Genomic DNA, 15721 nt, shown 5'->3' on the forward strand with positions numbered 1-15721 from the left:
TTCTTCCTCTTTTCAAAAAGCATGAGAAGTAGCACTTTGCAAATCAAATCTCAACACTGTCATTCAAGTCCTCCACTGACTCTTTATCTATCCAGGCTTATTTTCCACTACTTTTTTTTTATGTGATTTTTCAGAACATTTATTTAATTTTTACAACAAAGAATATTATAAATTTTATTATTTGTAAACTATGTGCTATATCTCTTTGTATCAATAAAATTGATAATAAGCATGCACATGCATATAAGCATATTTGTATACTTTTGTTAAAATGTATTACTATATTTATTTTCAACATTTAAAAATTGAGTTGCAAATTCTCTTCTTCCCTACAGCCCCTCCACTCATGTAAGAGGCAAGCAATATATCTATTATACATATGGAATGATGCAGAACATTATTTTCATATTAGTTATATCATAAAAAAGCAAGTAAAATAAAGCAAATATATATATATATACACATTAGTTCACACTCAAGAGTTAATCCCAGGGCACCTAAGTGCCTCAGTGGATTGAAATCCAGGCCCAGAGACAAAAAGTCCTGGATTCAAACTTGTTCTAAGAAGCTTCCTAGTGATGTGACCCCCAGTCAAATCACTTGACCCCTATTGCCTCGCCTTTACCACTCTTCTGCATTGGAACCAATAGACATTATTGATTCTAAGATGGAAGGCCAGGGCTTAAAAAATAAAAGAATTCATCAGTTCTCCTTCTGAAGCTAGATACCATTTTTCACCCTGAGTCTTTGGAATTGTTTTGAGTTATTGTATTGATCAGAGTAGCTAAGTGTTTAATAGTTGATTCTCTTTACAATATTGCTGTTACTATGTATAATAATGCCTTAATTTTACTTTACTTCACTTTACACCAATTCATGAAGACCTTCCTAGTTTATCTGAAACCTCCCCCCTTATCATTTCTTTTGCACAATAGTATTCCATCACAATCATATCATAATTTGTTCAGCCATTCTTCTAAATAAAGGTTATTTCCTTTAATTTCTAGTTCTTTGCCATCTATAAGCTACTGCAGATGGCAAAAAGAGCTACTATAAGTATTTTTGCACATATAGGTCTTTCTTTTTACTTTGATCTCTTTGGAATCAGATGTACTAGTGGTATTGCTATAGTCCTTTGGACATAGTTCCAAATTTTTCCCCAGAATGTTTGGACCATTCCACAGTTCCACCAATAGGGCATTAGCATCCCTGATTTTGACATTTGTTAGTCATTTTCTTATTCTGTCATATTAGGCAATCTGATAGATGTGACATAGTATCTCAGATTTGTTTTTATTTGCATATTTACAATCAACAGTGATTTTAGAGCATTTTTTCATCTGACTATCTAGCTTTGATTTCTTCTTTTGAAAATTCCTCATTTCTCAAACTGTACTATAAAGCAACAATCATCAAAACAATCTGGTACTGGCTAAAGAAAAGAATGATAGACCAATGGCACAGATTAGGTACACAATATAAAAGGGTAAATGACCTTAGCAACTTAGGGTTTGATAAACCCAAAGATCCCAGCTTTTGGAATAAGAACTCACTCTTTAACAAAAACTGCTGGAAAATTAGAAAACAGTATATAGTAGAAGCTAGGTATAGACCAATATCTCATACCCCATTTAGATATAAAGAGTAATATCATAACCAAATTAGGGGAACACAGAATAGTTTGCCTGGCAGATCTTTGGAGAAGGGAAGAATTTATGATCAAACAAGACAGAGAGAGCATTATAAGATATAAAATGAATAATTTTGATTATATTAAATTAAAAAGCTTTTGTATAAACAAAACTAAATAACCAAGATCAGAAGGGAAACAACCTATTGGGAAAATTTTTTATAACAAATATCTCTGATGTTATAGTTAGTAAATAATGATAGGAGTCTGATAAAAGTTGCAGAGATCAATCTGGTACACCACTGACACCTATTTATTCACAGGAGAGTAGGGATAGGAAACAGGAGGTAGGAAATAGGATAGTGTATCTCTTAAATCATATACTATGTCTAAAAATCTGAATCCTATACTAAAATCTCAAAAAACCCTGTATCTAAGAATCTTCTTGCCTGACAAAGCAGGCCTAACATATTAAATTCACTATCTATCTTATCTAACTAATCAATGAATATTAAATCAGTAACAAATTCCTTAAAGTAATTCTTCTATTAACTGTGAGCTATAAACTGCTTGTCACACAGACAGACACATCAAACTCCTCCCTCAGAGTTCTGAGGAGAAAAGCCCTCAGTAACTAGACTCTTTCTCAAATTGGAATCTATATGCCAAACTCTCAAAAGTAACTGTCAGATCTTCTTGACTGAATGACATTGAAATCCCCAGAACCCCTTGCTCCCTAGGAAGACAGAGAAAATGGAGTGTCTCAACTGAAATCTGTCCTTATAAAAACTGTTCTTAAAGAGACAGAGTGAGATTAAGAACTTCTGCTCTTACATATAGAAACTGTGCTCTTAATGAGACAGTAAAATAAAACTCTTTATAAATAAAGATAAAGGTCTAAGTTTTCAAATTTATAAAAAACTAAGTTAAATTTATAAGAATACAAATCATTCCTCAATTGACAAATGGTCAAAGGGTATGAAGCAATTTTCAGAAGAAGAAAACAAAGCTATCAATAATTATATGAAAAATGTTCTAAATAACTCTTTATTAGAGAAATGCAAATTAAAACAATGCTGAGTTACCACCTCACACCTTTCAGACTGCCAAATATGGCAGTAAAGTGGTAAATTTTGGAGGGGATGTGGCAAAATCGGGACATTAATGCATTGTTGGTGGAGTTGTGAACTGATCCAACCATTCTGGAAGGCAATTTGGAGCAATACCCAAAGGGCTATAAAACTGTTCATATTCTTTGATCCAATAATATCATTGCTGGTAAGGTAATAAAAATGGGGAAAGGACCTACTTGTACAAAAATATTTAGAGCTGCTCTTTTTGTGGTGGCAAAGAATTGGAAATTGAGGGGATGTCCATCCATTGGGGAATGGCTGAACAAATTGTGGTACATGTTTGTAATGGAATACTACTGTGTTAAAAGAAATGATAAGTAAGATGATTTCAGAAAAATCTGTAAAGATCTGTGGGAACTGATGGAGATTGAAATAAGCAAAGCTGGGAGAACACTGTACACAATAACAGCAATATTGGACAATGATCATCTATGAAAACTTGATTACTCTCAGCAATGCAATGATCTGGGACAATCCTGAAAGACTTATAATGGGCAATGCCATCTACCTCCAGAGAAAGAACTCTTGGAGTCATCTTTCACATGAGTAAACCTTGGGTTTTATTTTAGAATTTTGATTATGTATTAGTGTGCTCTTACAATTATCAATATGGAAGTGTTTTGCATGACAATTTAAAAGGATTTTTAAAAATTCCAGCCCCCCCACCAAAAAAAACCCAACAATTCCTCATTCATTCACTTTGTCTATCAATTTGGAAATGACTTATTTCTAGAAATTTTACTTACGTCTATATGTATTTGAGAAATGAGGCCTTTATCACAAAAACTTGCTGTAAAATTTTTTATATTTCATTTTCTATACCTTTCATCAAAACATTGTTTCCTTGATTATCTCTTTTATTTAAGTCTATTTTTGCTTTGTCTGAGATTGAGATCGCCATCTCTACCCTTATGAGGGAAAAATTGGGAGTTAAATTAAATATTATCAGGGTTCTGAGGAAGAGTAGGTAAGAGACAAGACAAGGCAATAGACTGGGATTAACAAATTGGGGAAATACAATTTAGAATGGGTTTGGCAGTTGGAGGGCCAACTGCCAACACAGATCCACCTAGCCAGGGAGTCTGTGAAAATAACAAGTTAGTAGACTGACAAAAGGTTTTATAAACAGGGTTTAATTCAATGAACTACAGTTTTAAGGAAGGGAAAAGGGGTCCTCATCTACCAGTCTATGGGCAAGCCTCGGGGTCGGGGAATGGACTTATCTACACTAAGCTAGAAACTATAGCAGGGCAAGGCACAATGGAGATGAGGAATGAAAGTGGGATCCTCACTGCTGAGTCCTGTCAAAATCCAGCAATGATTCAGCCCCCTCCCAGGTCTTCAGTCAGTACTCCTTCAGTTGGGTAAGTCAGAGAGCTAAACCAACCTGAACTGACCAGCAACTCAGGTTAGGTTTTATAGTCTCAACCAAACCTCCCACAGGCAGATGACTTTTTCCCTTCTGGATACCAGGATATCAGGATACAAACTCCATTTCCTCCGAGGTCTCCCAGGAGGTTAGTTACAACGTGTCCCCAACCACCATGGAGTCCATCTCAGAGAGAGAAGCAAAACTTTCTGCTTCCCCATTCCATTTATAATTCTCTAGCCTTGCTTCTAAGTCTTCCAAATAACTAATCTAAAACATCTTATTAATTTATCTTACAACACTACCTTTTTTACTTTAGTTAAGCATATGATCCTGCTCCAATCCTTTGGGTGTCTTTCTCTTTCAAATATCTTTTAGTTTCTAATCCATCCTACTATCTGCTACTGTCATCTGGGTGAGTTCGACCTATTCATGCTCACATTTATCATTAACTGTATATTTCTCTCCAGCCTATTTTCTTTTGTTTTCTTCTCTTCTTACCTATTCCATCCTCACAATTTTGCTTTACTTTTGACTACTGCCTTTATCATCATTCTGCTCCTATCTGTTATGCCTTTCCCCTCCTACTTTCTTGTTGAATAAGACGGGTTTTATGCTGAGTGTGTATATATTCTTTTCTCTTTGAACCAATTCTGATGAGTGAGAGTCAAAGATTGCCCACCTCCCATTTTTTCCCCTCCACTGTAAAAGTTCTTTCTTGCACGCCTTTTGTGAGAAGTTTCCCCTTTCTTCTTCTTATCCCCTTCTCCCAGTGCATCCCTCTTCTTCATCTTTGTGTGTGGGATCATCCAAACATAACTGCCTTACATTGTGCCTTCTGTATAGACTCTAAATTTACTGAATCCCATGATTTCACTTTCATGTTTACCTTTTTATGCTTCTTTTGAACCTTGTGTATGAACCCTATCAGGAATGCTTGAAAGCCTCTATCTCATTAAATATCCATTTTTCCTTAGAAGGATTATATTCAGTTTTGCTAGGTTGGAGACTCTTAGTTATAATCTTAGCTCCTTTCCCCCCTCCAGAACATCACATTCCAAGCACTCTGATTTAAGGTAGAAGTTGCTAATTTTCATGTGATCCTCGCTATGACTCCATGACATTTGAATTGTTTCTTTCCAAGTTTACAGTATATTCACCTCACCTATTATGGGAGTTACATTCCAGAGACCCCTGTGACAGGTGAAAATCTGCAAAGTAGCAGTGTACTGCATTTCCATTGTGTACAGTACAGTATTCATCCGCAAAATCCCAAAATATAGCAAAAACTCTGTGACGAGATATGTATTTATTTATAAAACTTGCAATACAGTGAAGTTGCAATATATCAAGGGATGACTATTTTCTCCTTGATGTGGGAGCACTGCAATTTGGCTATAATAATTCTGGGAAGTCCTATTTTGGGATCTCTAATAGGAGGTGATCAGTAATTTTATCCTCTGTTTCTGGGATATCAGTTTTCCTTGATAATTTTTTTGAAATTTGACATAGGTTTTTTTTTTTTTTTTTTCTGATCATGGCTTTCAAGTAGTCCAACAATTTAAAAATTATCTTTATTTCCCAGGTTTTCCCAATGAAATTATTTCACATTTTCTTTTTCATTTTCTGACTTATTGTTTCTTGCTGTCTCATAGTCATTAGCTTCCAGTTGCCCAATTATAACTTTTAAGGAATTATTTTTTCAGTAAACGTTTGTATCTCTTTTCCATTTGGCCAATTCTGCTTTTTAAGAAGCTATTTTCTTCATGAATATTTGTACCTCTGTTACCACTGGGTCATTAAACATCTGAGATGACTTCCTTACTCTTCTACAAATTTGAATCCTAAACATTCTTTATTCTCATTTTGGTTGAAAGACTAATAAGTATCCTAGAGAAGCTTCATCCTCACATTATAACCTTAGGCAAATGAGTCTGTTTCCTCACTTGTCAAGTAGGAATAGTACCTAGCCCAACTACCTTATGGGTGTATTGCAAGAATGAAATAGAAATGAATGGAAAAATACTTTTTAAAAATAACAGATGTAAACAAGATAAAATGCATTATTATTGCCCAGATCCTAAATAAAATCCCTTATTGCTTTGGACCACAATTATTTTCCTACATTTATATATGAAGGAAGTGAACCACACTGACTCCATCTTGCGACTCAGTTTCATTTCAATTATTGGAATGGTCTAATTTCTGTCTTATGAGAAAACTTTAATTATGGGAATGGCGAGAAAATATGACTGCATTGTTTGAACCTATTCCTGAATGGCTGGGAAGCTGAACTACCTCTATCTATTGCTTAGATCTGATCAGAAAACCAGTCACATAAAAATATTGATGCAAGGAGTTTCCTTACAACTATCCATCTCAAGTAACCCATGTCTTATCTGAAAACTGGCCCCATATAATGCTACTGTTTCCATGTTCCTTTGATTGAATACAGATACTTTAGGGAGTGGGGCACCTCTTTTTCTCATTTCAGAGAATTGCACCCATTTGCTCTTACCCTAACTTAATTTTAATCCTAATCTTTCCTCCAATTAGAAATTAGATTACCTAATTTTGTATGCTGATTAAATTGATCTTTTAGTTGGTCTTATTTGATTATTTTTAGTGCAGAAAAATGTTGCACCCTGTATTTGAAGTCCAGTGCCAAAGCTAAAGAGGGTTGGTCCAGATTTGATAAGCAATTGACACACTTTGCTTAATAAAATGATATGCTTTGAAGAGTGAACCTTCATTTCCTCAGTCATTTCATCTTTCACTCACCAAATATGACAGCTTAGAAACATACTAATTTTTTAGTAAATCTCTTCTCCCCCAAAAGTCTCATGAGGACTATTTTAAAAACAATCTCCTACTTCTTCAAATCTCTTTAAATACTAAGCACTTTATTACAAATCTCAAATAAGGCTTAATTCTTCTTTAATCAACTTAGAATAAGAAAAAATTGTTTGAGCTGAAAAAGAACTTAAGAAAGTCCATGAGAACAAGTCATAAGAAATTAAGACCACCATAGCTAGAAGCATCAGTGTGACCTTAGTAGCAATTCTTATGTTCTAAAGTAAAACTATGGAATGAACTAGAAATGAAATACTTTGAAAGATACAGAATATCAACTTTATTAAAACCCCTCCATCCCTCTCACATCCTAACCACAATGTTTTATAAGGTTATTGTTGCTGAAAAAGCCAGACTAGTGAGACAACCCAGACTAAGGCCAGCAGACCATTTACTAAGCCATCTTGCTTCCTGTGCTAGGAATAACAGCCAAAATGAAGCCTTTAACTATATTAGTTTATCCTTAAACAGAAAAGAGCATACATGAAGAGCTAGATGCCAAAAATACATAGACACACACATCTTTTCTTTGATGCAGGGTTCAATGTTTAAGGTCAGTGAACAGACTTCCAAAACCCACAGATTTCAATGTTTAACAATTCATTACCAAAATATAACTCATTTCCCCAGATGATCCTTCCTCTCTTTCAAACTTCCTCATTTTTGTTGTTATCCCTTTCTAGTAATTTGGTTTCCCAACCTCTTTTTGCTACACCAACACCTTTCGAAGTGTGTTCTAAGAACCCCTAGGGCGGTGATAGTGAACCTTTTAGAGACTGTGTGCCATGGCCCACCCCCCAGACTGAGTGCCACATGTGACTTGCCCTGCCTTACCCCAGAAGGGAGGAAGCACTCCCATTGGGCTGCTGGGCAGAGGGGTGGGGAGGTGTGAAGAGGTGGAAGAGAGCCTTTCTAGTAACAAACTCTGGTGTGCATGCCCACAGAAAGCACTCTGCATGCAGTCTTTGGCACACACGTCATAGATCTGACATCATGGCCCTAGGAGGTCCCTGAGACCTTTCCAAGAGGTTTTGGTCAGAACTACTTTTATAATATTAAGATATTTTAATTCCTAACATGGAAAATATACTAAAAAATGAATAAATAAAATAAAATCCACATAAAAGCTTTTTGGGTAGAGGGAGGTAGTTGGTAATTTTTTTAGCACAAAAGGGTCCTGAGACCAAGAAGTTTGAGAACTGTTACAAATATACATCTGTCACTTCTACCCACCACTATCCATCGTATAAATCTACTCAGAAATGCTCTCTTTTTGACAACCCTTTGAGTTTTTTTAAAGACAACTAACATATTCCACACCTTAGTCTTATAGTACAGATCATACAATTTTCTTTACTAGTCCAAAAATTTTATTAATTTCCCACAAGTGAATCTGAGAAGCTTAGTTGCCATAGAGATGATACAACCAACAATTTCCCATTATTCAGAAAAAAGTTCACATATATCTCTGCCATTAACTCTTAACTATTCCATGCATCTTTTGCCTTATTAAATCAAGTCAATGAACATTTATCAAATGCCTTCTATGTGCCAGGCACTAGGCTAAACAACAGGGGCACAAAGAAAAGACAGTCTCTGCCCTCAAGGAGCTCACAGTCTAATGGGGGAGACAACATGCAACAAAATATGTACAGAATAAATTGGAGATAATCTTACAGGGAAGGCACTAAGATTAAGGAAGGCTAGGAAAGGCAGGTCTTTAGCTGACTTGAAGGAAGCGAGGAAGGGAGGAGGGAGAGAAAGGCATTTCAGAGCCAGTGTTAGTCATCACAAAGTACACACAGGGGAATAAAGCATAAAAAGACTGCTAGTGTAGGGAGGGGCCAGATTATGAAAGTCTGAAAATAAAAACTCAAGGGATTTTATATATGATGCTGGTGGTTAACTAGGAGTCACTGGAATTTAATTGGGAGGTTACATGATCAGATCTATGCTGGAGGAACATCAGGTTGACAGCTCAGTGGAGGATGACCTGCACTAAGATGAAGTCTTTATAGAGGCCCACCCTCTACCAAACCATGGCTACTGTTCAGGTAGGAAGTGCTGAGGGCCTACCCCAGGATGGAGGCATTATCTGAAGAGAAAAGAGGACAAATATCAGATATTATATAGAAGTTACAGAAGTTGGCAACTGAATGGATATGCAGGAGAAATGCATGGAGTCAGGAAGTCACTTGGGTCATCTAGCCTAAACACCTGGGTTGGTGGTAATCCTTGATAGTGAAAAGAAAATAAACATTTATTAATTACCTTTTTATATGTCAGGCACTCATTTTAGGTGCTTTAAATATATGATCTCATTTGATCTTCCAACAACCCTAGGAGTGAGGTACTATACAATACCAATTTTACAGAATAAACTCAGAACTGGAGTAACTCATCCAGGATCATACAGCTAAGAGGCTGTGTCTAGATTTGATCTTGGGTCATCCAAGTCCAGCACTCTTATCCACTGTACCACCTAAAAGAGTGGAGGGTGCTGGAGAAAAGATCATGCGTTCAGTTTATAAGATATTCAGCCAAGATATCCAATAGACAGTTGAAGATGTGAGATCAGAAGTGAGGAAAGGTTAGGGCTAGATAAACAGAAAATCATCTTTGTTTACATAAAAGTAAATCAATGGGAGAGATGAGACTGCCAAATGAAATAGTGCAGAGGGAGAATAGTCACAAGAGAGATACCACAGTTAGCTGAGGTGACCTGAAGAAACAGCAAGAGAAGAAGCAATCTGATATGTAGGAGAACTTAGAAAGTAGTCATAAAAACATAGAGAGTATTAAGAAGAGGGTGACTGACAGTGTCAGGGGCTACAGAGATTAAGAACAATGAGGACTGAGAAAATTCCATTAGATTTGGCAAATAAAGAGATTATTAGTAACTTTGGAAAGCAGTTTCTGCTGAAATGATGAAGTTGAAAGTGACACTGCAGTTAAGAACTTGAAAGTGAGAGGAAAGGAAGTGGAGACACTAATTATAAAAACAGAACCATATAAAAAAATCAGTTAAATAAGTTTATATTCTGCTGGTAAGCAAAATCAAAATACATAATAAAGTATTTGAAGAAATATTTACTTGTCCTTTATTTCAAAAGGTACAGTGGTTACCTGAAAACTCAGATATTAACCTTATTGCATAAAAATTGTATCACCTAAAATGTGCAATTTACACAATTATTAAAGCAAACAGCATTTTTCATAAGGATTTATATAGACTTTCATATACATACACATATTTTTGTGTATGTGTATTTTTATATATGTATTTTAAAAATCATTACTGGATCCTAAGATCCATTCATCTCTACTTTATGAGAATTCTTTCCAACAAATATGGTCATAACACAAAAAGATTCTAAAAAAGGAAAATCCATAAGCAGTTTAATTCTTCGGTTCTCACAATGGAAATAAGATTTTGTTAGTGCAAAGTCCATTGCCGGCAATAGACACACCAAAACCAGCAGTGCCATAAAACCAAAAGGGCCAAGAAAGGCAGTTATTTTATAAACGACTGAGAAATACTTCTTGCTAAGTTCCAAAAAAGGGTAAAATGAGGGGCAGTGTATGATAATGTTCACGCCTCTGTAATATATTAAAAAAATGTATTTGCAGATAGGTCAAAGTTCTAGATTTTTATCTCAATAAAGCAAGGCAGGCAGATGCAAAAAAAAGCACCGAGTCTTTGGCATTGTTATGGTCAACACTGAGTTTCAGTTTTAGAATCTTGTGGCTCATCACTTCTTGTTTTAGCCTTTGTTCCCTCAAATGCACTTTCCACTGGTTCCTGCATCAACTCATCCAATTCATCTTCTATTTGTGAATCTGAGTTGACCAATTCTTTTGTTCTACATTCCATATTTATTTCCTTATCCATCTCTTTGGTAATGGCCTGGCTCTCCTCTAATTTATTTGTAGATTCGTCTTTTCTTTTCTCTCTAAACACCTCTACTCCCATCATCCTTAGATAATGAAGTCGTTCATTCTTAGGCACAAAGGCACGAATTGAAGTCTTTCCACGCCATCCACATAAAACAATGGGGCACTGAAGAGTATCTGGTTTCCTAAATCCAAAATATGAAAAATATTTAATTTTTTCATGTAAACATCTAAATTAAAAAAAAAAAAGTTAAGAGATGAAGTACAAAAGATAACAACAAACATTGTCAATTAATTTATGGTGACTTTTAAAGTTTTAAGATATAAAACAATTTCTGCTACTTAAGGCAAAAATATTTATAATCTTAAATTTATATATCATTTTTCTTTAAAGAGCTCCTGTCATTTTCATAAGATGAACTAGAAAGTGTGGTATAGTTAATAATGAGCAGGCCTTAGACCCAGGACAATAACCTGGGTTTAATTCTTGCCTTTGGCAAATACTGGCCATAAAACTCTGGCAACTCACTTCAATCACTGGGATAGCCCCCAAACCTTATGCTGAATTAAGAAACCAATCAATAGATCTCAAATGGATAACATTTTTAAGGAGAACTCAGCCCTATACTTAGGGCTAATTGTTTAAAAAAACAAAACAAAAAAAACTTGCTTGATATACACGTGTAATGTATTTTGTATGTAAGTTTATATAAAAACACATATATGTGTACGTGTATATGTACTTGACTAGATTTGTGATTTCATTGATGTAAAGACCTCACAGTGAAGAAATTTGCACTGCCAATCCAAGTTGGCAACTGTTCTACAGATTGTACAGTCTTAAAGTAGACCCTACTTTGTGTGCTTTAAAAATTAATTCAAGGGGGCAGCTAGATGGCTCAGTGGATTGAGAGCCAGACCTAGAGATGGGGGGTCCTAGGTTCAAATCTGGCCTCAGACACTTCCTAGCTGTGTGACCCTGGGCAAGTCACTTAACTCCCATTGCCTAGCCTTTACCACTCTTCTGCCTTAAAACCAATACACAATACTGATTCTAAGACAGAGGTAAGAGTTTAAAATAAAGAGATGAGGACAAAATTTCAAAGATAATAGCTTCCAAAGTGTTCTCTCCACCTTTCAACCTAACAATCATGCCATTCTGAGCTGAAGAGGAAAAAAATATTCCATTTTCATTTGTAAGATAATGTCAAGGGCAGTCTTAGGTTTGTAGTTGTATTGCTACTCATTCCAGACAAGGTTCTACAAGAAGAAATCAAGCTCTTTTAAAGGCATTATTCATTTCTCAAAGAATTTTCAAGATTTCTTTCTATTTAAAGTTCTGAAGAATGATTTTTCTTTGAGAGTTAACTAAATCCAGAGGCTACATATATATACATACAATAATAACTGTATTATTATGAGGGTGACCTCAAAATGCACTGGTAATATTGACATATGCTGACAGGGATTAATAAAAGTTTAGTTTTTAAATGCTCTCAGTATTTTGTTCTGGAAAGCTATTCAGGACATGCATTTCAAGGTACTTTAAATAAAATTTCAAGACGAACAAAAATCAGTTAGATACCCTACCATTTTAAAATACTCTCTTACACATGAAAACCCTAAATCCTTTACATAGGCATTTAATCAAAAGGACATTTGTTTACGTACTGAGCATCTGGTTCATATTTCAGGACAATGCTTCCTTTTGCTGTAAGAGAAATAAAAGATATTTACCATCATTAACGTGATAATTAGATTAAATCTACCTTGCCCATTCTCAAATCTAATCACCAAAAGTGTAAACTCCACTTAACTCACAAGTTGGGAGGTCTGTGACCCACATGTGCTAGAGTGAGTGATGAATCAGAATTTACTGACTGCCTCCTGGGTAGTCCTAAGAAAAGCGTCTGTTGTGATTGGATATGTAAACTAAGAGGAAGGCACAGAAAGTGACACAAAAGAAGCCCCTTTAAAAGAGAGTTCAGTGAGTTCAGCTCAACTCTTCTTGTTAGTGTATTGGACCTGAAGGACTTCTTGTTCGTGACTTTGACTTGGGGGAGCGCTCGACCTGGGACCTTGAGATGTTGGTGAGACTGTTCTTAAATCTTTCCTTTGGAATTCCACGTGGTGAGAGTAAAGACTAAATCTTCCTGAACTTTTTTTAAGGAGCTTTCCTTTCAAATGAGGCTCTGTGACTGAAGCTTTGCTTTGTCTCTGGCCTTGGGTTCAAGGCTGAGCCTCCCTCCAATGATGACTAATTAGATCTGCCTGGATTAAACTAGGGACCAGAGCAAATTACCTAGCGTGTTAAATTTCTTATCCTATCTTATCCTCTTTCTGATTTTCTTATTTTTACTTCCTCTCCTCATTTGTAAATAAACTCCCATAAAAGTCATTTTGACTTGAGGTTATTCTTTAATTGGGGATTGATAATTATTCAATTACCTGACGATCAAACCTTTTAATATCCACCTAACCAAAATCCCCCTTTACCTCTTACACTAACAATGTCAAAAATTACTGACAACCTACAACATACCTAGAACTATGGAGGATATAGAATATAAAAGATGGGCCACACCTTTAAGAAGATATTTATAATCTAGCTTAAGAGACATGGTACATACATACACAAAATATTCTGACAACACTATGATACTATCAAATTAAGAGGTTAAAATGAATGTACTACTAGATATGCTACAGGAATTCAAAAAAAGGAGATTAATGAATGCCAGAGTAGTCAGGGAAAGCTTAGATGCGTCTTAAAATGATTGGATAGGTTAAAAAAAAGCCAGATTATGAAAGGTTTGAAATTTAAATAGAACTATAGATATAGTAGTGTGAAAATCTGTGGTGATTTTAATATTTTTGAATGGAGAATTAAGATGATAAACATATTTTAGGATCACAGAATCTCAGAGATGGAAAGGAACTTTTAAGAGCTCATCAAATTTGTGTCTGAGAAAATTACCAAATGGATTTTGGGAAGATGGTGGCTTAGAAGCAGCAAGGGTACAAACCTCTGAAAACCCATCAACACTGATCAAGGACAAAGGGCTTTGAGGGGACAGAAAACCAAATCTGACAACAGAACAGAGCTGGGGGATTCTCCTGCTGAACCCAACTTAAAAGGTACATGGAAAAAAAAGCCTGAATTCTTTCAACTGTTGGGTTCAAGGGGAAAGGAAAAAGGAAGATCCTAGGTCCCCTACGCCACCTAATGTAATGAGCAAATCCTGGAATCTCTGGGCAGGCAAGGGCTCTAGTCTGGAAGGAGTGCCTCGTTGGCACACCTGTGCCAGATTCAAGGCTTTGATCACAGAAGGCAGGGAGGAAGCTGGAGAAAAAGCACAGAGAGGGCAGCCAAACACTCCATCTTGAGCTGCTCCCCCCCACCCCTTTTCTCAAGGTTTTAGCCTCAGGGTTCTGTAGATCAACTCCACCCTGGCTTAATCTTACCAATATAGCAAATAAGAGGTCTTCAGAGGGCAGGGAAGCTCCAACACCCCTCCCCTATAGACTGCAGCGAAAGTAGCCAAAATCACATCTTTAGCTTTTACTACCAGTTGGGGAAAATCTGGCATCAGTCAGCAGATCAGAGAAGAAGCCCTTCCAGGACTGAATAAGCCAAATCCACAAATCCAGTAAATAATCAAAGGAACAAGATTACAGCCAATTAGGAGGGGAAAGAAGGAAAAAATATGAGTAAATATCAGAAAAAAAAAAAAGAAATTACAATCGATAGCTTCTATCCAGGAAATGAATAAAAAGCAAATAGATCAGAGGAGGACCAAGGAACACCAAGAAAAAACACAGAAACTCCAGTGAAATGAACAGGCTTTGGAAGAACTCAAAATTCAATTAACTCAAGAACTCAAAAACCAATCAAGAGAGGCTGAAAACAATTGGGAAAAGAAAATACATGAACTTAAACAAGAAAATAGTGTCTTGAAAGCCAAAACTGACCAGCTTGAAAATGATAGAAAGTGAAAGATGTCCTACAAAGAAAATCACACTAGGAGAAGAAGGATTGATTACCAAAAAGCCAGGGATGAAATTCAGTCTTTAAAAAAAAAAATAGAACTCAACAACTAGAAGCAAATGATTTCACAAGGCAGCAAAAATATATAAAACAAAATCAAAAGAATGAAAAATTTGAGGAAAATATGAAACACCTCATTGACAAAATCTCAGATCTGGAAAATATATTCAGGAGAGACAATTTGAGAATTATTGGACTACTGAAGATCATGACAAAAGGAAAAGCCTGGACATCATCCTACAGGAAATTATCCAAGAAAACTGCCCTAACATTCTCGAACAAGAGGGAAAAGTGGAGATTGAAAGAATCCACAGATCACCTCCTACATTTTATCCCCAACTGACAATGCCCAAGAATGTTATAACTAAATTCAAGAACTACCGGACCAACGAAAAAATATAAGCAGCTAAGAAGAAGTGATTCAGATACCAGGGAACCACAGTTAGGATAACACAGGATCTGGGTCTATCTATACCAGTGGTTCCCAAACTTTTTTGGCCTACCGCCCCTGGAAATTAAATTAAAAAAAATTTTAATAGCAATTAATAGGAAAGACAAATGTACCTGTGGCATCACCGCCCCACCCCAGATCACTGCAGCACCCACCAGGGGGTGATGGAACCCACTTTGGGAATCACTGATCTACACTAAAGGACCTGAAGGCATGGAATACAATATTCTGGAAAGCAAGGCAAGTAGGCCTACAACCAAGAATCAACTACCCAGCAAAAGTGACTATATTCTTGCAGGGGAAAGGATGGTCATTTAATAAAATAGATGATTTCCAAGCATTC

The 15721-nt window shown here is 36.0% G+C and overlaps 1 protein-coding gene across 1 annotated transcript in view; it reads right to left on the bottom strand.

The window, feature by feature from the left end:
* Positions 1-10470: 10470 nt before the first annotated feature.
* The window catches only part of NSUN2 (NOP2/Sun RNA methyltransferase 2), a 33238-nt gene continuing 27987 nt past the window's right edge, over positions 10471-15721 (bottom strand). Inside the window, exons 18-19 of the mRNA XM_044657872.1 lie at positions 12551-12590; positions 10471-11064 (exon numbers count right to left, since the gene is read on the bottom strand). Coding sequence (XP_044513807.1) covers positions 10701-11064; positions 12551-12590 — 404 coding nt within the window. The 3' untranslated portion in view covers positions 10471-10700. The remainder of the gene's footprint in view (positions 11065-12550; positions 12591-15721) is intronic.

Source organism: Gracilinanus agilis, chromosome 1, assembly GCF_016433145.1.
Source record: "Gracilinanus agilis isolate LMUSP501 chromosome 1, AgileGrace, whole genome shotgun sequence".
NCBI lineage: Eukaryota > Metazoa > Chordata > Mammalia > Didelphimorphia > Didelphidae > Gracilinanus > Gracilinanus agilis.